Genomic DNA, 25,254 nt, shown 5'->3' with positions numbered 1-25,254 from the left:
CGGACCATTGAATATTGCTAACCCTTATTTGCTCCACATCTTTCTGCAAGCAGACAAGACCGTCTCTTTGCTTTTTCGCGTTGGGTATGGCCCATTGTTGTAAACCTATTGCGGATCCCCTCTTAGCAAATCTGACTCTACAAACATTTGAATATCGTTTCTTAATACCTATATAAGAAGTATATTTTGTGCAAATTTGGCTTCTATCTTGAAAAGACAACCCGTTGTCTAGTCTCTTCACACCGCTTCATGTTGTGACGTTCCTCTCGCGGCCCAGAGACTCAAAACCACGAGTTGATATTGCATCACTTCAAGATACGCAGACATCCTGTTCACGATAAGCATCGATCCTCGGGATTTTGATAATAGCTAGATGCGATCGACCTCTCCAGGAAATTGGGTATCGACACTAGACTGTAGCGAAACATTCGCAAAATGTCTGCGGCGCAACCAGTCGCAAATATTTGACATATATTATCGTTAACCATTGTGGGTCTCTAAATAACAGGCAGTGATTGAAAATCCATTTACAATGAACTGCATAGAATTATTATTGCGTTCGGTTTATCCACAGCTTCCATTAACTCAAGATGTCCAGAAAACCTACAGATTACCAATGGCAAAGTAGTCTACCCGTCAGGAAATGTCTTTCCATCTCAAGCATTCTACAAGTGCAACCCAGGATACTATAACGACGGCTTTGGAACTGCCGACTGCGACGGAGGAGGCGCATGGAACGGTGGAGCTTTCAAACATTGTACAGGTATAGCAGTTATTTTAATCATTTTTAAAATTGTTATTGCTTTAAGAATATTTTTGCTAATCCTTTTAGGTTAGATTTAGGTTGTTATAATTAGGTTATATTTAGGTTGTTATAATTCACATTGCCATGGTTACTAGCGTATTCATGTGTTCACTTGCGGGATGGTCTCGTTGTTTTAGACAGCGTGGGGTCATGTCAGCATACCAATGTGCCTGTGTTTTTTGGTGTGCGTTGTAACTTCAAGCATACAATTGTCCTGCACCGAAACTAACTGATGGTATTATTACGGGTACTTCCCCTCTCTACACCGCATCATGTAACAAAGGATACACGCTTTCTGGTAGCAACAATGTCACCTGCGTGGATTCAGCCACAACCACATGTCTACCAGCATGTATCCGTAAGTATAACATCTTTGCGGGATGTGTATGTGTATGTGTGTGCGCGTGTGTGTGTGTGTGAAGGAGAGAAGGAAGGTATGAGGATGTGAACTTCCCAAGACCATGGGCCAAGCATCATTCAATATCAACTACCCTGTGGCGGACACGAAAGTCGCTAACACTTGCTAGCCGTGTGCTGTTCTTCAAGGCAGCTATCATGCCGGATCTACTGATGGGTCTGTTGCGTTTAGCCCAGGTCTCACCGAGCCAGGCCCAGATCAATCGGCTCCAAGTAGCACAAAATCGTGGGAAAGAGCAGTTTATGGCCGGCCATGGTTCGCTCGTGTCAGTGATCTCCTGGAACGCATGCAGATATTCAGGATTGTAGAAGTACATCTGCAGAATGTCCTGGTCTTTGTCTGGAGGTGCATACACGCCAGTGCGAGGCCATCCCTCGAGGAGCTCTTCGTATGCTGCGCGGATCTTAGGATGCGCCTGGATCTCGCCCTGGGGCTCTGGCTACCAGCTACACCAGCCCCCGCCGGACGATCTCGAGCTGCCTCTCAAGGCAGTGCCCTTTGGGACGTCCTACCTGATGCAATCAGAGTACTGTCGTCTCTCAGCAGTTTCAAAGCTGCTGTGGTACCGTATACCCTCCGATCCTCCTGATGTTATGATTATAAACTTGTCCTGAGACAGCTTCTTGTCTGTGATTGATTTTCACTGTTAACCATTATTATTTGCCATGGCGACCCCCGTAAGTCCGTAACTGGCAGGGCAGGGTTGGGCCTTTTTCCAAAAAAACCCGATTTTAGTAGCAAGTACTCTCGTTCGCAGTTAGTACTTAGTTTTTTTTTCTCTATTTATTCTCTTTACCAGGCGTGCGCCATCCCCTGGACTATCAAAAAGTGTGCCTTATTATTATTTTTCTGTTTCTGCTTTGATGACAGTCCATTGCACGCCGAAAAAAAGTACTTACAAGTAGTTTATTAGGCGGGTTACAGAACTCTCGTTCGCTGGCTTACTGGTAGTTTTGATAACGCTTCGCTCTTCATTGAGATATTTGTCATTATTTCTTTTTTCTCCTTATCTTCTCCCCAACCCTCCGTCCCTGTAACATAATAACGTTTTCGCTGCCTTGTCATTAAGCATTGGTGCTCGTTTGGATTAGCGAATTCAAATAAAGTTTACAAACAAACAAAACTAAAGAGTTGGAAAAGGAGTGAGCGTGCAAAGCAATGTGTTGTTTCAGACTTTACTACTCAGAATTGCGATTTGAACACGAGGAGAAATGCGTTCTACTGTTATTTTGCCCTCATGAAGCCAAATTCCCGAACGGTGAAATCAATGTGCAAGACTACTGCACAAGTAAGTGTGGTTGATGAGGTGCGTGAATCTCGGCCAGTAGGAACAAAACGTTGCCCACGATAACAATGAGTGTCCGCGACGCCTTAACATTATGCGAACACTCTGTGAGGCGAACAGTCATAAACCTTTGCATAATCCTGCATATTTTCATGTTCTTTGGGACGTAAATTCAGTTCTACTCACTCAATCTTCACAATCTTGGGCTTCCTGGAAAGGTCTCCGCGAAAGGAAGGGACTGAGTTCCCGCATAATGACCAGGACGCCATATCTCCTGCGCCGGAGACCAGCGAACTAGCGAAAACTGCTTGAAATGCGTGCACTTTGGTCCTGCTCCAGCATTTTCATTTTTCTTGATCGCAGAGTTTCGATTTTTTCGCTGTGTACCCTCGGAAATACTACCAGTGAAACCCACGCAAATTAGAGTAAGTCAGCACGAGGAAAAGTCTCAACATTCTCAACTTTCGAGTTGCACTCCCACGCTTTTCAAGTGCCGCAATCGCGGCTGAAATTACGAGCGATTTATCTCAAGAAATCGCAGCGCGTCGCGGGTTCTACGGCACGCTGAGAGTTATCTCTTCAAGGTAGATATTTGGATCGTTGATTTTGAGCTAGTTTTGACCGAGTTACGGCCAGTTGAAGTCTCACAGTCGAGTGTGTAGAATTCTACACATTCAAGTATGGGTCGGCTCTCAAAGACGCTTAATATAAACAACCCAATATCTTTCGTTGTTTATGTGTATGTCTGTGTTTGTGCGTGTGTGGGCATGTGTGTGTATGTGTGTGTATGTGTACATGTGTGCGTTTGGGTTCCATATGGTGCAATCAAATGAGCAGCGATATCCAATAGAGATGTTGCAGGTTCGATTCCCGACGAATCCGATCAAACACGCCTTTCTTCTCCTTCTGAGACTCTTCCTGTCTTTTCTATCACTATCCTTCGTAATTTACAACAGCCAGTGCATGCCGTAGTATGTGGTGTGAAGTATGTGCGGGAAAAAAATCGGGATTCACTGGCCAGAAAAAGCCACTTCATAGCTGTGCGGTGTATACCAGGCTGAATAGTGGTGGTCAACTTTTCAGTCTTGCAAGCTGTTGAATGGTGCAATACCAGCACAAGCTACAATGGCTTCTGCTGTAGCATCGCTATCATCACCCATGGCAATGGGCGTCACAATGTCCAAAAGGTTCAAAATGCGTGTGTGTGTGTGTGTGTCCATGCGCGCGTGTGCATGTGTGTGTATGGTGTTTGTGTGCGCGTGTGTATGTGTGTATGTGTGTGTATGCCAACCGGTCGAAGGCTACCTTCTTCCCAAAGCATTTGGAAGTTGGACTAGTTTCGGCTCCACAATCCAGTATGTCGTTACTATTATAGCTTTCATGGCTGAGGTTGTTGGTATGTCTGTTGGCTCTGGGTTCCCAGTACTCAGTAGCCGAGGCTGGTAAGTGAAGTAACTCCAATTTCACTTAAAGGTACCAGTGCATTTAGTGTCTGCTTCTATCAAAGCAGCGTGCTGCCTATACTGGCTACCCAGCAAGTGTAGGGTGTGCATAGGTAGCTGTCTCCGCCATTTTATACTGATGTACTCCGTGTGGTGTAGACCAGGTGTGCATTGGTGGTCGATTCACATGGCTTCGCCAGTTGTGTGGATTAGACAGTTATCTGGCGCAAGTCTTCATCTGTCTTATTCAGATCTTGTTCCCTATCGTTGCTATAAGAGAAAATCCTTGGGTGCACATCCAGTGCATGTGCAGATTTGCGTGCTTCTCTTGCGACGGGCGTATACATGGAACATGGTGTGTATGTGTGTGTACGTGCGTGTGTCCGTGTGTATGTGCGTGAGCGTTTGGATATGCGTGCATGTTGCATTGTACATGGAAATCCGCCCGCTGCTTCTAACCAGCAATCACATGTCCTGCGACTCCATCAATCACTAACGGCTATCTCATTACAACCATCGCTAGTTTCACCAGTGGAGGTACAGCCAATGTGTCCTGCTTTCAAGGATACCAAAGAATGGGGCCAGGAACCATCACTTGTGACAGTAATGGTCAGTGGCTAACTGGAACCTCTCTTCAGCATTGTAAATGTAAGTTGATTCAAATAATCTGCACTGGAGCAACTACTTGATTAAAACTATTCACAGCGGCGTTGACTAGGCATATGCGGATACTGCCGGCAGAAAACTTGGCAGAATTCGGTACCTTTTCTGGTAAGATACATGCATGTTTGGTATGCGGAGAAAGAAATGAAGCAGAATGCGAGGAATTGCTCGCCACAAGGTTTTTATGGTTCTGCAAATTTCACTGCTTTTCGAGGAGAATCTGCCCCATTTTCGAGCATTATCCGCGAATGCCTAGTGTAGACAACAAGCCTTTCGGCCGAGTTGCCCACCATGATGCAAAGGCGGTAACACAGACATTGAGATGAATAGTTGCTCTAGCGCTAGAGTGCTCGACTACGAAAGGTAGCCAGCATGGCGTAAGGGTGGAATTTAATGAAAATATCGTTCTGTGTCACCAGGCCGCATCAAAGAATCATGCAAAAATACATTTAAAGTATTATCTAGTGCAGTACTTCCTTTCAATTGGTAGTTTTCGTATTAGAAACATTTACATGTATCGTTGGACCATTTTCATAATTGCTGTCTTCTAACCTTTCATACATTCATTCTTCAAGTAATTAATTTAAGCACTCAATGTTTGAACTCTGCATAGAGTAAACCCGATGTCTCAAAAAGCTTCAGTGAAATTTCCAAACTAAAGGTAAACTGTACCTACTTTAAGAGAGCATGTCTGAGAATACCAAAGTATGTGTGCAAGTGGATCACTCCGATTTGACTCAAAATTTGCAGGTACTTTCCCTTGGGGATGTACCCCTCAAAAATGGCCGTAATATCACATTATTTATGGGTCTAGAAACTAGTCACGCCACAGCGTATCCGAACAAGCTACAGTAAATATCGGATATAACGTGCCCCTTTGATTTTCGAAAAATTATCACTATATCCGGTTCATCACTATAGCCGATTTGCATGTTTGACCGACACATGGCACATGACTGCACATGAAATGATGCGTACACGCTGGAAAAAGCATGCTGAGAGTGCATGCATGCTCCGCGGACTGTGTACCAGTGCATGACACAGAGCAGTGCATGGCAGTGCAGTACGAGTACAGACTGTACATCACTACATGTACTAGAACTTCGATACATCATGTGGCATGGCTGCTTCTTCAGCGTGTTCTCCAAAAAAAAAGCCTGAGCTGGATCCGTACTCACGTAGATCTACTCAGTGTCCAACGAGTTGCGTAGAGCCAGAAATAGACATGAGTGGCTGTGTACGTGAGTTGGCAACATCATCGTGAGAGGCAACACAGCCAGAAACGGACAAGAGCATGCAGAAAGATACAAAAAAGGACAAGACCATACAAAGGGAGCGAAGGGTAGCGCAGCCAGAAAAGGACATGTGCATACAGAAACGGACAAGAGCATACAAAGGGAGCACATTGCGAGGGGTAGCACAGCCAGAAACGGACATGTGTGATCATCACTCTTGATCATTATATGCGATATTTTCCTGTACATTTGATATGGTTTGTTTCCTGAAGTCTATCACAATAAGCGTTATATCGGTATAGCCGATAATAGTGTATATAGTGATATTTTAGCTGTATTTTTTTCTGATTTGATTTTGATTTTGACGTGTTCTATCACTATAACCGGTATATCATTATATCCGGTCACTTTATAAACGATACTTACTGAATGAACAAAACTCCATCAAGCCAACATTGCCTCACCTTAGAAGAGTTCGTGGAGCAGTACCGCTTAGCCACGCCAGGATCCCAGAAGACGAGGTCCATCACCCCCTGACGCCACAAATCATCGTCTTGAAAAAAGCCAGTTTACAAGCCCTGGCAAAACAGCCAGCTACGTCCTCAATTGGCCAGAACTATACCGGCAGATAGTAGAACACCACTTCTAGCGCTGAAGACATGTCCCCCGTCTTTCTTTTTGGGGTTTTCTTGAAATAAAACTTTTTTGAATTTTTCCACTCGACCATGCTGAAATACGGCCAAAGTCATACCTGCGCAGGAACGCTCGCCCCTCCGCGACGTCTCCTCAGCAATTTCTACTCCAGCACTACTCCCAAGGCCGCAAAACAAAGTATATTGTTGACTCTGACAAGGAAAAGCAGCGGTGGTCACTTGTCACTCCAAACGACAAGCTTCTCCTTGCGCCACCGATAATTTTTTGTGCGACTGTTGATGCAAAAGTGACTGCAGTCCTGAGCGCAGTTTCTGAATTTTACTACAAGAGGCACGGTGAAATCAAGTGCCTTGTGAGGCAAGAATGCCAAGTCGCGTGGATCACGGCTCACGAGATTTCAGAGTCACCTTCGTAAAGTGCGCTTGCTAACTCGCCTTGAACGCCCATCGGTCTGGAAGTGATCACAATCTTGTGTTGTTACTGCGCTCAAGAACACACTGACCGTGTTGTAGGCCTACGAACCGGGAATTTCCCTGACCATGTAGGTCGAAGACCAGTGAAATGATTATGAAATCACATTCTTTATGACGTAAGAAATCTGTCATGCAGTTCACGCGACAAGTGCGTGAAGCCAGTGCTGCTCGCGTGCCAGTCAACACAAAGCGACCGAGCTAGCAGCTTTCGTCGAGCATCGACATGACAACAAGGGACTTTTACGGTTGGACTATGTTCGGGATTGCAGGAGGTAAGTGTGAAAGACGAATAACTCTCCATGCTGCACGAGAGGCATATTTCAAAGGCTTGCTGCGATTGCAACACTCCTAGGACAGTTTGTGGGGGTTCTCAGCAGATCAAGCAGGAAACGCAGCTCATCTTACCTCTGCCATATTGGTCTGTCTCGAGTAGCGTTCCAGACACGTTCGCGATCGATTGCCGCGTGTCGTGATCCAGGAAGCGTCATCCTACGTCACCGAGCACGCGATCTCACCGTGCATCTTGCAATAAAATTCAAAAACTGCGCTCAGTACTTCAGTCACTTTTGCATCAACAGTCGCACAAAATATTATTGGTGGCGCAACGAGAAGCTTGTCGTTTTGAGTGACAAGTGATCACCGCTGCTTTTCCTTGTCAGAGTCAACAATATACTTTGTTTTGCGGCCTTGGGAGTAGTGTTGGAGTAGAAATTGCTGAGGAGACGTCGCGGAGGGCCGAGCTTTCCTGCGCAGGTATGACTTTGGCTGTATTTCAGCATGGTCGAGTGGAAAACCTCAAAAAAGTTTATTTCAAGAAAACCCCAAAAGGAAGATGGGGGACATGTCCTCAGCGCTAGGAGAGGTGTTCTACTATCCGCCGGTGTATAGTTCTGGCCAATTGAGGACGTAGCTGGCTGCTTTGCCAGCGCTTGTAAATTGGCTATTTTCAAGACGATCATTTATGGCGTCAGGGGGGTGATGGACCTCGTCTTCTGGGATCCTGGCGTGGCTAAGCTACACTGCTCCAGGAACTCTTCTTAGGTGAGGCAATGTCGGCTTGATGGAGTTTTGTTCATAGCTTGTTCGTATACGCTGTGGCGTGACTCGTTTCTAGACCCATAAATAATGTGATATTTCGGTCATTTTGAGGGATATGCAAATTTCAAGGTTCCCTTCAGAAACGTTTTCAAGGGCTTTGCACAATCGATCCACACCCCAAAGTGAACCTACCTGCAAATTTTGAGCGAAATCGGAGAGATCCACTTGCACACATGCTTTGGTATTCTCAGACATGCTCTCTTAGGTTATGAAGAAGTGCTAGCGAAGACAGGTAAAATATGTACATGTATGAGCACAGCGAAAAGTGCATATGTTTAGTCCCACGGCATCAATAGGTATCGACATTTACAGGACTGTATTCCTTTTTGGCTCAGGATCCGAATTCGACTGTTTTTGTGTTTATTTTTGTTTTGTATTGTGCACACACTCATTATTATAGCAATAAAAACTGCTTTATGGCAGTTTTCTAAAAAAAGTTATTGTGTTCTAGTCCACGGACCCCGTCTATAAATATAAGAAATTCACGAAATGTGATAGCCGAAAATTAAAATTTCTCACAAAACCTCACAATAATCACAACACTTGAAACGCTCCTTTCAACACTAAACTTGTACTGCACCAACAATTGGCAACATGCATGCATAGGAAAGAGGATCACGAGGGGAAAGGTCTTCTACATGTAGCTTTTCATTCTGTGTGTGATTATTGTGAGGTTTTGTGTGAAATTTTAATTTTCGGTTATCACATTTCGTTAATTTCTTATATTTATAGACGGGGTCCGTGGACTAGAACACAATAACTTTTTTTAGAAAACTGCCATAAAGCAGTTTTTATTGCTATAATTTCTTTTGTTTTTTCTGTGACCAATCAATGGAATGCCCTATATCAATATGTAAATGATGGCCTTCACATCATATCAATACCGTATTATACGCATTGATGTGCAAGCCTTTTCTTGCAGAAAATGGCACTAGCATAATGCATGTTCTTCTGCGAGGAAACATGTGAGTAGTGGTCTGTTGGTGGTGATACTTTTTTATACGGAGGTCATTCTGTGCATGTTGCAGCTTGCTGTTGCAGAATTTCATTACTCTGTCTTGCCTTTCAGATATTTCAGGTTTCCCCACCCTCGATCAGATTTATTTGAGAAATGTAGCCACGTGCGTGTAACAGATGTGTTTTGTTGATTCTGTGTTTATAATGGTTTATAATGATGAGTTATCGTGATAAGGTCATCCTGCATCATATTGCACTGAAATGGTAAGCCTGTCGATACAACTTTTGGAAGTAGTTCAATGACTTCAAACTGTTAGTCCACGATTTTCTAAAACACAGCAAAGGAGGAACAATAAACATGTATTAAAATGTAAACAAATACATTGCTGAGTCCGACACCTCGTTCCAATAACTACACTGATCCTGAGGATAAAAGGGGCAAGGCTATGGTTGGAGGTACTGAGAGATAAACAAGGCACTCCACAATAATAAAATGTTACACGTCTTTTGGTGAGTATGAATGATATCCAGTCGAACCTCTTTAGGACAAACACCAAGGGACCGATGGTATTCATTCTGTAAGTTTGTCTTAACCTATTTTATAACCAGTGAATACAATTATTTCTCCACTAGACAGACGAATAGATTTCTTCTTCAGCGAAAGATTCTAAGCCACACCGACTCATTGACTCGTCTCGTATGAAACAAATGAGTCACTAGAGAGGTTCTGCGAAATGAAAGTGCGTAAAAACTTTCGCTCTACATCATGAAGTGCGAAACTTCGCACGAACTTTCGCACCTTTGGACGCGAAACTTGCAGGGAACGCGAAATGAACGGTCGTAGGAAATTTCGCGAGATCGGGTCATGGTGTACGTGCACTTGGCCCGCGCAAACTGTGCAGAACGCATTCGTACACACTTTCACAAGGACTGTAGCGAAACTTCGTTCGAATGTTCGTTTTGCAGAACCTCTCTACTGAACCTTTCTTTAGCAACATGACGGCAACTGAAACAGCAACAGAGAAAGTACGATACATGTACTGCACATTCTTGCAGGTACTACAAACAGATTGCAGATCGTAATTCTTGCTTTGGCGGCACGAACCTTTATTTGGGGCAGTGCAAACTCGGCGGTACTTACAACTCAAACAGCCCAGACTCGAGTAAACAAATCCAATCATACAAGTACGAGATTTTCACGAGACTCAACCCATTGGATTGTTTCGTATGAAGCAAACAAGTTACTGATCCTCTCCACAATGAAGATTTTCCCTGATATGCGAATTTATTTTGCAAACTCGGTCAATGGGTCCTTGAACCTTTCCCTCCAGATTGGGAACTGCCAACGATAGTATGCCACTGACCAGCGCCTTACTTGTAACGTACCAATGAACAATGAATATGAGTATTTTGACAACACATCTAACATAAGACATAAGACCAACGCATATGGCCGGTTGGTTTGCAGGCCTGCCTGCGAATCATGAGGTCCCGAGTTCGAGCAGGGAGCGTGTAAAGACTTTTTACGTGAGTAAAGACTTTTTATGCGTGGTGAACTGCGCCGACACCCACGGTCAACTGGGTACTCACAGCTCGGAGTGAGGGTAACAAGGATGCAGTTTACAGGGTTATGGGCCGTAACACGCCCGATTGGTTGAGAGACTCACCTACTCTCCCCTGACTCACATGTGAGGTCTGCATTCGCCACTAAGGTGTGCAAGGCATAGGCATAGTGGTGGCCTGCGGAAGCGAAGGCTAGTTTGTGTGTTTCTGAACATTCAAGCGATGCCAACGCGAATCCCGCGAATCCCGCGAATTATTATTATTATTATCTAACATAAGCCTTACCGTCAAGAAGGTGAACTCGCGTTCTTCGTACACTGTAGACAAGGGCAAAGAGATAAAAATGGATCTAAATTCGAATAAAATCAGCACACGTTTCCGTAAATGAAAGGGTGAGCATAAGCAAATGAATCGAAGGAACCCGGTCAACTCAGAGATCACCTATTCCGTAAAAGGTGGCCTCGGCAGCGGAAAAACTAGATTTAGAAAAGAGATCCTGTCAGCTTTTCCATTATTTATTGCATTCCGCCTAAAATCAGCAAACTTTTCGTGAATGAAAGAGTCAACACAAGCAAATTAATCCAAGGCAACTGGTCAACTAACCTGTCATTGAGTAATATCCCGCGAAAGGAGGTCTCAGCAGCGCCGAAACGAAATAAGCCAGGCCAGGAGACGAAATATCCGAAACAGCTCATGCAAGAAGCAGTTCCAAAGAAGGAAGTTCCTCGCGCATGCACATCCGAACACGGATATCCGCGGACTGAACACAATGTCTGCCGTGCACGTGCACAGCACGCGGCTACCACGCGTTGGTAGATCTAATTTGGTAGATCTAATACCGAGCACGTTACGTAGAGACTTACGTAGCCTAAGTAAAATACCGAGCACCTTACGTAGAAACTTACGTAGCATAGCGGTGTCGTTTTTCTTGCCATGTGAACACAATAATAGAAAAGCTGACAGGATCGCTTTTCTAAATCTAAGCCTATTAAATGAGGCGGGGGCAATTACGGAATATTTGATATTTTTTCACTCAACCATGCTGCCATACTTCCCAACTCATACCTGCACAGCAAAGTTTTCCCCTCCAATACCCTTAGTCAATCATTTTCACTCCAACAATACTTAAAACGCTGCAGAACAAGTTACCGATTTCAATCACCTAAGCTTCTTTTATAATGCTTCCACCGATAACAAAAAAATCGTGATGGATTTTGATGGATTTGAAAACGCGTAGAACAGCTAAAGAACAGCTTGTATCGACTGCAAATCACTGGACGAGCGTAGTTCAGCCTATGTACAGCGTTTTTACTAGGAAATCTTTTGGCGGAATGAGCATAGAGTTCAGCTTGGGTCCCTTTCGCTCAACTCATTTTTGACCCTGCGTCGCTGTCGTCACCTGCTGCACGCGAGTCGTCATTTCTCTCTTGTCGTTTTCAGCTCGTTTCAGCCTTGACTCGCCTTCTTTGATCACACTCCGCTGAACTTGACGTCGCCGTCGTTCAAGTAAGTTGACTTTCAAGCTGCGTGATCCACCGCGTAGGCGATTACTCGTTTCCACCTGGAGTCATGAACATATTTTACGCCTCCCTGGTTTCATCTTCGCCCTCCAGAACTCCCCGAAACGAGGAGTAAAGGCACAGCCAAACTGATTCCATTTTCACTAATGGATACCCCTGCCAGCACTGACCGGCAGCAGCTAGCAAGTCCAGTCAACTTTCTTTAGCCACGAGACTCGTGTCGGACTGCTGACTTCTGAACGAATGCATGGGCATCAGCATTTGAATCTGGGCTTTGCGGAGGTTGAACAAGAACTTGAGTTCATAATTATTTCATTGTGCCGTGCGATCGGAGCAGCTCCTTGTTCACTCTCTCATTGTGTGGGCTAACTGCCTCTTTCCGTCCCTCTCTATCTCCCTCACACACAATGCTAGCGTAGTAGAGAGCCCAAGCAGCGCATTATCCGATTAGACAAATTAATGGGAATTTAGTTTCAATCCCCGTGACTGGCATAACCTATGTTGCCACAGCGCAACCATCGATTCCACTCGCTTTGTTGTAAAAGGTCGTTTTCCTTGCATAGAAGGGAAGGTCGGGAAAGTGATTGCGACTTATTTCACGACAGTTTGTGATCAAACAGGTTCCTAAAACAAAATCCATCAGGAAGTTTTTGTTAACGGAGGAAGTAGAAGATGTACAATTGAGTCGAGTTATGAATTACCTTTTCCCGACTGTACCAAGATAAGAAGCAGTCAGAAAGTGCGATAAAAGAGCATATACCTGTTTTTTGTGCCAGCAACATGTTTGTTACGACCATTGATGCAAACTTGAGTGCAATCTTGCTCGCAAATTTTGACGGCAAGAGGAAAACGGTTTTCGAACAGCTCCTCCTCTACTCCTCAGTTCAATTTTGTATTTGCCCCTCCAACCGCTGCAATTAACATTCCAATTACTCAATTCCAGGGTTTTGTATGTACCATGCACAGCACAGCACTGCTCTCAAAAACAGTTTATTAGTAGATGTAATGGGGACCCATTTCTCCGAAGCCTAATTTTCAAAGTTTCGGTTGCGACATACTCATCTGGATGCACCATTAACATAATTATTATGTTTACATATAACCTTGTTCGTCGTGATCACGAGCGATCTGTATTTCGCAGACTAGCGCAGTTGCTTAAACGTAACAGATCGTGCAATCCAAAAATCGAAATGTGTCGGTTGACGCTTTTAAATAGCTGTTCGTCGCTCATTTTGCTTCAAAACGGCGCCAGTTTCGTTGTTAAAAGCGGGAAAGAGCCACAACTGATATGCATGCAAATTGTGTCTTATAGTCTTCCATTGAATGTTTTTATTCTCTATCATGGCTTGAAATTGTACTTTTTGACATTTTCACTTTTTCCCTCGTGCTTATCACAGTAAGGTCATGTACTAAACTTAACCCACCGACGAATGGCTCAATTGTAAGCAGCTCCACATCGCCATATGGAATGACCATATTCGAATGTAACAATGGCTATGAACTGACGGGAAACCGGGCATCTGTATGCTTAGCAAGCGGTACTTGGTCCAACACAGTACCTACATGTACAAGTATGTTTTGCTTTTGTAACTAACCTTAATCAAGGGTCTTGGTTAAACTTCTCAAAGTGACAGTCATTTTCGGACATTTCCCGCTTCTACCTCCCTCGAACCTATACCTATTCTTTGCATTGAGGCTACAGTCAGGGCAGCACCGCATTGCCACTTACTGGGTCTATACCAATGTATACTTGACCCATATCCCGCTCTCTAACTCCGTATCAATAGAGAAAATTCGTAACAGAGGTCGTTGGGAGGTGGATGATAGTACCGAAATGAAGCTGCATGCAGGTCCTTAAGAATTCTGTTAATTTTCCACATCTTGTCAGATCAACAAGGATGGTTTAGGTATCCTCGCTTCAAAGGATAGTGAAGGGAATGGCTCACGTGGAAAAAGACTATGACATCAATAAATTAAGCCAACCACACAACCAATATCGTTAAGATCAACATAACTACTCTTGTGACAAGGTGGTCATTTCTTCAAGTTTAGACAAATTTCGAAATAACAAATCGTAGATCGACTCTCTGAAAGCTTCAGAGGCTGTTAAAACAAAGTTCACCATGAGCTAAAATGAAAATTTCTTTGCCTGAGGTAGAGTCCAAGTGAAGTCAAACATGTTTTGTTATGTCGGAAAATACCACGTCTCATAATTCCAGTATCTAATGTTATTATGCATCTTGTTTGTGAATTTAGAAATCACGTGTACCCCTCTTAAATATCCAATCAATGGTGCAATAGCCAGCAGCACGCATGGCGTTGGCGGTGCTACATACTTCACCTGTAACTCAGGTTTTGCAATGATGGGGAAAAGTGCATCTGTGTGCACAATATCTGGATCATGGTCGCAGCCAGCCAGCACCGACTTGTCAAGGTTACGATATTGCATAAGCACAATTTCTCAATTGCAAAAGCTAAAATTACATTACTTTCAAGTAGCATAACAATGGTTACTTCCAGTAACTTCTTGATATCTATCCCGCTAACTCTGTGAAGTAAAATTGTGCCTACCCTGAAATTACCGATTTGCAAATATAAACCCAAAGAGCGAGGTTTAACGGCCCTGCCAGTACACACCTGTAATTAATTTTGCTTTGCTGGTCTTTTGTTTTGTCTATAGAACTACGTACAACGGCTTCTCTCACCACAACTAATATCGTGGCAGCATGCATTGGCTTTTTCGCTGGTTTGCTTGTTCCTGGTTGTCTGATCATAGTTGGATTAGTACGACACCAACGCATGTCCACGTCCAAAACGGTAGCAGAGACCAATAATACCCTGCCAACTGATGTAATTGGTAACCATATGACGAAGAGTGAGGCGTACGAGATGACCCCAGCTAGCAATTTAGCAACCCAGGACCCCCAGTATAAATCATTGGGGCATGTTTAATTGCCAATGTGTGCTCGGTTAGTCTGCGTCTCACCGACCAGTGTGCATTCACAGAAGATGCAAGTGCGAAGAAAAAGACTGACCAGAGCTTGGTCGAGTGCGCTGGCTTGTGGTTGAAATCAGTTTGTCTTCAGAAATTATTGTCCGTTTTATTTGCCTCAACTTCTCCTGTGTTTGGAATCTTTCTCTTTCGATTCATTTGCCACGTTTCTGGCCCTGTTGCCCATTGCCTCTTTGCAATTTCAATGCCCGTATCTAAAGAAAAAAATGCAAGTAACTATAAGCCAAGTTCTAAACCATTAACTCTCGGCCACCTATCCGTTCGCTTCACATTTTTGCGCTGTATTCCGTCAATTGTTTTGATTTATCGCATAACAATCCACCTTTCCTGCTGCCTCTGCTGGCTCTAATTTGCACATCTTTCCATTCAATGCATCATGCATTGCACCAGACTGACATAGATAATTGTTGTCAATGGTCGGTAGCCACTGCCATCAGTTAGTTCCCTACACTTTGAAAAATATATTTGGCAACGAATGGCGTATTTATTCGGAACTCTGATCTTCAATGTCGTCGTGGGGTGAATATCACTCCTTCGCGACGTTTCTCTGTCCATATCCGCGCTATCACCCATAAGGTTCGCTGTCAGTTCTCCTATTGCGCTGCATAGCCTTTTTCCTTCTGCACCAACTGTGAATGTTTCTTTTCTATAATTATGTTATTTGCAATACTCGTCAGATTGTGCAGTCCCGGGTTGGTTGTTCGCCGTTTCTTTCTCACTTACAATGGATTCGCTGCATGAACATGTGCTTTTATCTTCAAAACATTACAGTACGCAGCAGTTGTCGAGTCTCATTGGTTGGTCTGAAGAGGTGACAGTTCGTATACTTGTAGGGCTGCTTAGATACTTTCCGTGTTTCCTATTCTTCAGTTGCGTGCGTATAAGCAACTCATCAACCCAGCTGGTTCCTCATTCTTTCTTTCATTTGGTCGAAGCTACAAATAGTCAAGCTTGGCTCGTGATGTCAAGGCGAGTAGCTGACTATACAAAACGGTCCACTGATTTGGGGAATGGAAAAGGGAAAAGTGTTAAGAGATTATTGACCACCAGAACCTTTAGCTCTCTGGCTTACTGACCTATCCATGACCTGACCTATCCATGACCCCATGACCTACCACTGACCTATCCACGGTAGAGCTGTCATCCGACCAGAGCCTGTTCAACCTCCTCTTCAGATATCAAAGCTTCCTTTCTTGTGAAACTACACAGGCTGGTGACGGGCAGCCCTCAAAGTACGCACACATTTCACCCACAAACTGCATGAATGTATGAATACTCCACTCAACACAGAGCACCACGCATCATGAGTTGCAACTAATTAATTGTCTGATAATAGCCTATGGGCAAGAAACTACTAGCTGCAACGAATGAGGCGTGGTGCTCTTTTTCGTGCGAGAGATTACTCTTATTATTCTCATATCCGACCCCTGTGGGACTTACAACTACATACTTGACTGCGAGCATGTATGTGTGAGAGCGTGGATGCCGTTGCTCGTATAACAAAAGACGTTTGAATTCATTTGTTGCTCAGTGCCGTCAGGCTCGTTTGGTAAATAATAATAAAAAATAATAATCTTTATTTCAGGATTACCCAAAGGCTGACGCCTATCGGGGGATCTCCTATTTGTGTATATGCAATGAACATTGGAGGTGGGAAAAAGAGAAAATGTGCAAAATGAGTTCGTAAACAGAGAGATGCTGTACAAAAGATACAGTGAAAGAACAAGCAGTGTACATGTAAATCAAAGATTGCATATCAAAGGTATACCAGTGCAGTCGAACTGATACTTTGCAATGTAAATACGTAAATGACGATTGAATTCTGTAAGGGAATCTAAAGTTGTCAATCGGGGTTTGGAGACAATTCCAAAGTGCACCAGTTTTCTGTAGGAAGAGACATGAGAAAATTTGGCCATGTGAGTTAAAAATAGTTAGTGCATTGCACTTGACCTGAGCAGAATATCACATATCACTTCAATAATTATGTCAGATTAATATCTTACATTAGACAATATATTTCTGATCCAATACCAGCAATCATCCAATATTTATCTGGCACAATAATATTCTTATTAACTCAATTCAATGGTTTCCCGACTATATTGACATATTCATTGATGATAATCTATTCAGTTTTCTCTGGATTGCCTGTAAAAGAGGCCCTTCTCATGTATGTGTGAGACTGGAAAAACAGACTGAACAAGAGTCCAGTAATAAAGGTCAATTCTAAGAAGAACAGTATTAGTATAAATGGCTGAGCAGATAATACTCCATTGTTTTCTCTCATCGGCATAACTGCCGATAAAGTGCAGAAAAAACTGCAAGGGGACCGTCTGGCTGGAGACTTGTGGTGAGGTAAGAGCGTGGTGTACTTATTCGAAAGGGCTGACTGTTAGCATATGCACAGAAAGCAGTGAGAGCAACATTTGTAAGGATATAACTTGGCTCGCGTTACATACGTCCTAATAGCTTCCACCTGTCCTGTTCGACCATTTCAAATACAGAGCACTGGCCAGTAACAGCATATAAATATGCATTTGAGATAACATTTGGGTAGGTAGGTTTAGTGGGTGTAGAAAGCAGGTTGTGTTCGAACCATAACATCAGAGTGCCTCCAATGCTCTTGCAGCCAACCGAATACGGCGTGTGACGTTCTCCCCCGGGGCAGTACAGAGTGCCGATTTTCTTCACCTACCATAAAGCTTCTTAACTACAAGTTTTGCTGTTAAGTCTAGATGTTGTAGAGGTGGCATTTCCCAAAGTGGGTTCCAGGAAGATACGGATCCATTCAGTCTAACTGGTGTGAACGATAAGACACCATTTTTAGAAGATGCCTGCGATGACGGGTAGTGCGCTGGTAAGGTATGATCTTGATGTGGAGATGAAGTCTACGTCATCGGCGAAAGCTGTTTCTTCAGGTAGAATATTGTCTGCTAGAGGTGGAGTTGCCAGTTGGTCACGTACCAATCTAATACATGTTGGATGCGCACTCCAAGTCAGTCAGTGTCGTGCACTGTTATCGCATGAGCTCATTGTTTAGTAACTGGTGGTATTCGTGGACATTATACCGTACTAGTAATTTGTAGTGCCTTTGAGTCACGACCAATCCAAACTGAACATATTTCTCTTTTTCGTGTGAAACGCTCTGGACTTTGTGCATCGAGCACAATTGTCAAAATAATTACTCCTTTGTAATAGAATAATTATACAAACAATTGGTCTTTCGGAATCACTTGAATCACGAGAATCATATTGGGTGGGGCTGGCTCCACGTCATGCCTGTCGGGCTACTACCATTGTGCGGACTGTGTCTTCATCTAGAGAGGCTCTAGGTCAATACGCCGAAAACCCTTTTTTTGCCGTCGACTGGTCGAAAACGGCGTCGATGCTCCGACAATTCTCGACAGGCGCACTTCGCCGGATGGCTGTTTAGGCGAAATATTGTCTCTTACACACCTGGTGCCAAACGACATAGTGAAAATGTTATCGTGGCCTTCAGAATATCACAAATACCTTGAAACCAAGATTAGGAATGCCTCACGCCGTCAAATTTCACTAATGTGCATGTCCACTGCCACCAGTGTCCACAAGTTAGCTGATACGTGCACATGGCTTGGGCGGAACATTTGTCGGCTGCAATTCAGGCTCTGCGCTCTGTTCGCTTCAGAGCTGCGGAAGATGGCGAGCTTACCAAAGGTCAGGCTTTTTCCCAGTGACCCCGGGATGCTCCCACGATAGGCGGTTAGCCTGTAGCTAGATCTTGGTCACGTCTAATTCCTTTTTGTTATCGCATGTGGATGATACTCCTCACCTAGATCCTGTGGAACGAACCCATCCGCGCGAGCTCTGATAAAATAGAATTCTTGTGTAACAGCGCCAACATAATGATTATAGATAGGCTGTAATTTGCAAAGCTTTGCGTAGGTCACAAGGCCACAGGTGTATTCCTCCTGTCAACGAGTTTGTATATTTGGCTAGTAGTAGACTAACTTCAATGTATCTCTGGCCGTGGCCGAGATTGGTACGCATCTTGACATTGTTAGTGCGGAAGCTATTCGAATGCGCGAGTGTTTCACATGAGCATAAAATCTATTTTCAAAATTGTATTCAAAATCAACCTGTCATTTCTCTACGTTTGTACTGTGTGCTGCGAACTGGCAATTTGGATTTCGAACTCTCAGCACTCTGGGTGTGTTCTGATGGTTAGTCTCACACTGTGTAATCGATGCTCTAACACTAGCTCAACAAGAGAGACAAACAAGAAACTCGTAGCTTCTTTTCGACCCGGCATCCTGAGGCCTAACGTTTATATATCGGGGAGCGGAATGAAGATGGAAAAAGTCAATTATATCTTTCTGTATCCAAATCCCACCACCCCTACAACGATAGATTAGGGCTTCGTCTAATGCTCTCATTGGACCATTACGGAGCACTACATGAACAAGATCGCCTTTGTGCTCCCAAGAAATTCTACTGCCCCTCCACCCAATTTGCAAGTCTATACCAGCATCAGGTTTCAAATCTGTCCCTTTTCCTTTACCCCTTTCATGCGAAACTGTCCACTAACGTCCCACCACAGCGCCAGGCTTGATCAATATCCTGATAACAAACAGTCCCCTGCAGCCTTTCTTTTCCAACATTCAGCTCTTCTCGGACTCCTGCCAACTTGTTTCATAGTATTCCCGCAATGGCAGCAAATATGAAAGCTTTTTAGCGGAAAGAAAAGGAGCAATGAACTAGCAGTGAAGCTATACTGTCCAGCAGCACCAACAGTTGCTGGGCAATCATATAATGAGATACGTGGATCATGGATTTTCTTCTTTCCTATAAAATCATCCCTCGCTCTCCACCCGATTCAAGTGTGAAGACGTTTGAATTCGTTATTTTACTGCCACGCGTAGAATGTGTGTATTATAACGACTTAATGTGCTTCCAATTATGATAGTTCAATATTTTTGCAACTTTAATGAAAAGAAAAAGGAGCACCGAAAGTACATGTTACGCTGCAATGTCCAGTTAAACCACAAATTACTAAACAATCAGCTCATGCGAAAACATTTCACGACACTGCCCTACGGTACTTACGTTCTACAATTAACTAGCTAACAGTTACCTTAGAACCTTCCTAATTGGAAGGTTGTTGGAGTGTGCATCCAAGATGTGCTAGACCTGTTAGCCAGTTAGCTGTAGAAAGGCAGTACATCCCAGGCAGTGTCGTGCAATGTTGTTGCATGAGCTGATTGGTAAGTAACAGGTGGCTTTAGTGGACGTTCCAGCATAACTTGCATTTCCTTTGTCATTTTTCTTTTCAATAAGATTATCCATGGCTCTCCATTCGAGTTCATTGTTGCAGTTAATGTTTGTTGTATAGCTGCTTTTCAGACTCAATCTTCCTCGTCTTATTCATGCTCAACGAACGTAGGCTGGATTTCCCGAAACATTGTGTATTGAACCAGGTGTGATACTTTCTTTCGTTTGACTGATTATTGTTCCAAGCACTGTTGGTGAACAATGGACAGTCGAAGTCAGAGGCCTGTCAGGCCAAATCAAAGGAAAGCACGAACGTGCGTGTAGCGCGCACCCAATCTAACAACATCCGAACAACTGGAATTCCGAGATATAATTGCAGGTGGATCAGCAATCGAAAAACACACCAGCTGGGTTACACAATGCACAACACTTAGCTTCCGTTTTTTCTCCATTGTTGTCATTTACGGGCCTGAGAAAAGGCAAGGTTAAGTCTAGAGAGTGATTGCAGTGTACATATAGAGTTTCAGTTGCGTCCTCTCGTTTCTTAGAGAGGAGTAGCATTGCCTGAAGTTACTCCAAAGTGAAACGGGCTGCAAGTGTTCGACTGAAGCCTATAGAATACTAGTGTCTGGTCACGCCATTGTTGTGGTTATTGAAAACAGGTTCTGCTAAACTACCCATTTCTTATGCTGAATGACTGGGTTGCGCGACCATCCACCACGTATGTATATTAGGTGTATCTGGTGCTAGAAGGGAGGTGAAATGTGTTATGATCTATAAGCTTTTATAGTGATAAATAACACTCCTTTACTTGAATTTATCAGCAAGGAAGTGTATGGAAGGTTTGTCGGATTGAAGAATTCATCCTTTGATAATAACTGATGATGATAAAAGAACGCCGGAACGTGTTGATTCAGGAGCCAATTTATCTAAAATTAGTGAGGGGAAAAGCATATCCCCCAGACTAACTCTGGTGTACCATGAAATAAAGTGCTTTTCGAGGTACTCTAATGTCCTATGTATATTTTGATAGACTGTGAACTACCTCCCCCCGCCCACCCCGCACCCCCCCCCCCTCCCCCGCTTCCTTTGGGCAGAATAAGACTCTGGGATCTTATTCGCTCATGCATGTACTTGCTGGACAAGAAATACAAGTATCATATCGAATTGTTCTCTCTCGGACGAAGAGCGAACGACAATTATAATATTATCGAAAATAACAAGGCTCATGGAGTGCCCATCCAAGTTGATCGCCAGTTAGTTGTAGAACCTCATTCCCGTCGGTCAGTGGCGTGCAATGCTATCGCATGAGCTGATTATTTAGTAGCTACTGCTGGTGCTAGTGGACAATATAGCGTAACCTGTAGTTCATTGCTGCTGTTGTTTATCGCGGCTTCTATTTGGCAAGGAAATTAAAGTTTCTCCGTACTTTGAAGTAAAATGTACATGCAACTTTGCTCATTTGCTTGGGTTCATTTCTTTTAAATAGTGACAGTTTTACTTTACAATACCTTACAATATCATAAATAATCGCTTTCTTGTCACGCAGCGCCTTTGACAACTACGCCAATCTTGCAGGATTCTCTCGATCCTTAACGTACCCAGGAAGAGGCCATATAAGGGACACAAGTATTACTTTTACAACTCCGAGCCCGTAGAAAATCCGACCACATTGCCGCTAAGAAAGACTGGTGGAGTTCTTTCCCCTGTTTCGGAACTAAGAGACGAGAAGCTGCGACATCTGGGAGCCACTATGCACAACGATTAGCTTCCGTTTTTTTCCTGTAAAATTACTGTAGAAAGTGATACACCGCCCTAGACAGGGCCAGGTAAAACCTTTAAAGCGACTCATAGATACAATTGGATTTAAATTAATGAAAATCAACTGTGTATATGGTCGATATTCCCCCCTGGCTGCAATTACTTCCCCACGGGAGAGCTGAGTTTGAGTCATTGTGTAATTCCTCAAGTCTAAACTAACTCACTCAGGACTTGGTTTTGCTATGAAATTTCGTTCGTGATCGCTGCCAGTTGCAGCCATGGATAAGGGGAACAACACATGACACGGTTTGAAGCTGTTTTCGCTTCCAATCTTTCGGCATAAATAGCAGAGTCGGCTCAGAGAAACTCTTCGCGGAGGACTGCACCTTCTGTTGACATGGGTTACTTATCCGCAAGGTCTGTGACGGCTTCTTATTCTGGTTCCTCGTTAGAGCTCGGGGAACAAAACTTTCAGCCTTCAATAAGCCAAGATCGCAAAGATGCACTGCTTGTTGGTCAACTACAAAATGCCCGTCGTTCCTATGGACCACAAGTCAAACCAAGTGAAAAATGCTGCGACGAAACGAAGTAAATTGCTCGAAAATAACCTCTTTCTTTGACTGACTATCCCTGCACATAATCACTGCACAGTCTTGTACGTACATAAAGTCATGTAGACCTAATGTTGTCCCCTACCAGTGGTCATTGTCATGGACAACGCCATTGACACTAGCACAAGGAGTCTTAAAAACCTTATATTACTTCTACCTAAACTTAGATCCTTGAAGGCTGGTGGCGTTCTTACGAATGCGGGAAACACGGCCTCTAGCCGAGTCTGACGCGAAGGGTGAATTACGCAAGTACAATGACATCAGAACATGGCACGATAAATGCTTATGTAGAAAGGAGTGGAGGGGAGTGGAGTTAGGGTGATATATTCTACAGAAATGTACACATACCCCATGGCAAAGGTACCAGTACACGAAAGTGCTCACCTCCAGGAAAACCTTTCTATTTCAGTATTCTCCCTCATCGTACACCATATACATGTACACATGGTACACATGGTACACATCCAACACTGTACTACAGGAAGCACGCATAGGAAATGAACCCAGAGAATGATGTTTTTTTCTTGCCTCGTCCTCACCTTTATTTGAAGGCAGCACTGGTACATTGTCGGCAATGATGCCCAGTTTGGTATTAACTGTAATACAGCATGCCATTGCCAACAAGTTGCCTACGGGAAATCCCGGATGATTCGTTGGAACATTATTACAGGCACTGCTCGTGCGGCCACCGAAACAATAAAGAGGTTCAGCTACACGGTTTTTTTTGTCAAACATGTGGCCCTGGCACCTGGGTTCGAGGATGAACAGTACGCTGTGAGGAGCTCAGGAATTGACGTGAATCTGGCGATCTACAGGGATCGCGCTCTGAGAAGAATTGTTCAAGAGCCTCTGGTCTGCGCAGCACTCGAGTGTTAGAATACGGAACATGTACCCCTGGTGTGCTCCGGATGCCAGTCGTGAGTCAGTCAAGAGTCAAGTTCGGTAAGAAGCGTGTGTTTCTAGTTCGAACAATCAACTTATTGTTGCTATCTTATTTAATAGTTTTGAGCCATGCCTATATGGCCCAGAATCTGCGAAAACCAGGCTTAGGGTGAAAATCATTTTTTTGAGAAAAATAATGTTTTGTAAAAAGGTTGTGTCACGTGGACGATCGAGTGCAGTGAAGTGGAACCAATGAGAATCTGTAGTAGTATTGTAGAATTTATTTAACGTCGCACCACAAACAGGCGATTTCGCCTCCTTTGATACATGTGGACGACAGAAGGAATGAGAGAGAGGGGGGGGGGACAGAAGTATGGAGAGAGGAAGGGTAGAAATAAATAAGCAATCAACCTCAGGGCTACACCAAAGCAAAAACGGAATGGGAACATACTATATACAAAATAGCTTCATACATATATTGCAAAACACGTTTACTATTCTTCAGTCCGCTATACCACAGAAACACACTAGCCGAAAAGCATTTAAACGGAGCCATGATGCGCTTTTAGCAGGGCACAGAACTGAAGGTGGCTGGGCTCGGAACGGAGATCAGGCGGGAGCTGGTTCCACAGGACTGCGCCGATGAACTGCATGGTCGCTCGACCCGCAGGACCGGGCCAAAATGGTACTCGAACGAGGTGATGTGCTGCTCCCCGAGTGCGGTCACCAGTAACTCTCACGAAGAAGCTGGTGAAGAGGGAGCTTGCTCGGGAGAACAGACAACGACGGACAAAGATGAGGAGCTTAATGTTAAACATGTCCTCCAGGGTGGTGAGGCGGAGCTGTTCAAAGATCGGGCTCGTGCGCGACCACGGTGGCAGACCGAAGAAGCCGCGGATAGCGCACTTCGTTAGACGTGTGAGGGGCTCCATGTTGCCAATTTGAAGTGACTGATAAAAGGCGTTGGAAGCGTACGACAACCTACCCTGGATCATCGACCTGTAAAACAGGATCTTTGACGCCAGGGTGAGGCTTCGGCGGCTCCGCCACAGCGCACCTTCTGACTTCCGCACCTGCTGGATTGTGTGATTGACCTGAGGCTCCCAGGAGAGCTGCCCATCTACCATTACGCCCAGGTACCGCGCTTGTTCCACAACTGCAAGGGCTGCATTCCCACAGCGAATTCGAATGTTATCTGTGTCAGGGGCTGGGCCTCTTGGGGTAATCAACAGAGCTTGCGTTTTCTTTTGGTTCAGCATTAGTCCGCGGTCCTCCAACCACTGCGACAGGCCAGTGATGGCTGTGCTTAGAGAAGAGCACACTTGTTCGCAACTGCCCGAGGCTTCAATTGCAATGTCGTCTGCAAATTCCTGGTTTGTGACCTGCTGGGGCAAGCAGCATCGAAGGTTACGGATGTATAGTGTGAACAGGAGGGGGCCGAGGACGGATCCTTGCGGCACCCCTCGACTGCATGCGACGTATTCCGAGCAATTTCCGCCCACGACTACGCGTTGAAGCCGCTCACTCAGGTAACTAGTGAACCATAGCTGGACAGTACCGCCGACCCGAATGTCGGATAGCTCCTGTGCCAAGATGGTGTGTTTGACACAGTCGAAAGCCTTCG

The 25,254-nt window shown here is 44.3% G+C and overlaps 1 protein-coding gene across 1 annotated transcript in view; it reads left to right on the top strand.

Annotated features, from left to right (window-relative positions):
- LOC135819832 (sushi, von Willebrand factor type A, EGF and pentraxin domain-containing protein 1-like) overlaps positions 1 to 15,911 on the top strand; it is a 21,548-nt gene extending 5,637 nt beyond the window's left edge. The window contains exons 4-8 of the mRNA XM_065333117.1: positions 575 to 763; positions 1,008 to 1,163; positions 4,413 to 4,598; positions 13,511 to 13,684; positions 14,794 to 15,911. Of these exons, the coding sequence (XP_065189189.1) occupies positions 575 to 763; positions 1,008 to 1,163; positions 4,413 to 4,598; positions 13,511 to 13,684; positions 14,794 to 15,065 (977 nt within the window). The 3' untranslated portion in view covers positions 15,066 to 15,911. The remainder of the gene's footprint in view (positions 1 to 574; positions 764 to 1,007; positions 1,164 to 4,412; positions 4,599 to 13,510; positions 13,685 to 14,793) is intronic.
- The last annotated feature ends 9,343 nt before the right edge of the window (positions 15,912 to 25,254 follow it).

The sequence above is a fragment of the Sycon ciliatum genome, chromosome 6 (assembly GCF_964019385.1).
Source record: "Sycon ciliatum chromosome 6, ocSycCili1.1, whole genome shotgun sequence".
In the NCBI taxonomy this organism is placed as follows: Eukaryota; Metazoa; Porifera; class Calcarea; order Leucosolenida; family Sycettidae; genus Sycon; species Sycon ciliatum.
Note: the sequence above shows the minus strand (reverse complement) of the source record. Positions and strands in the feature narration are given on the sequence as shown.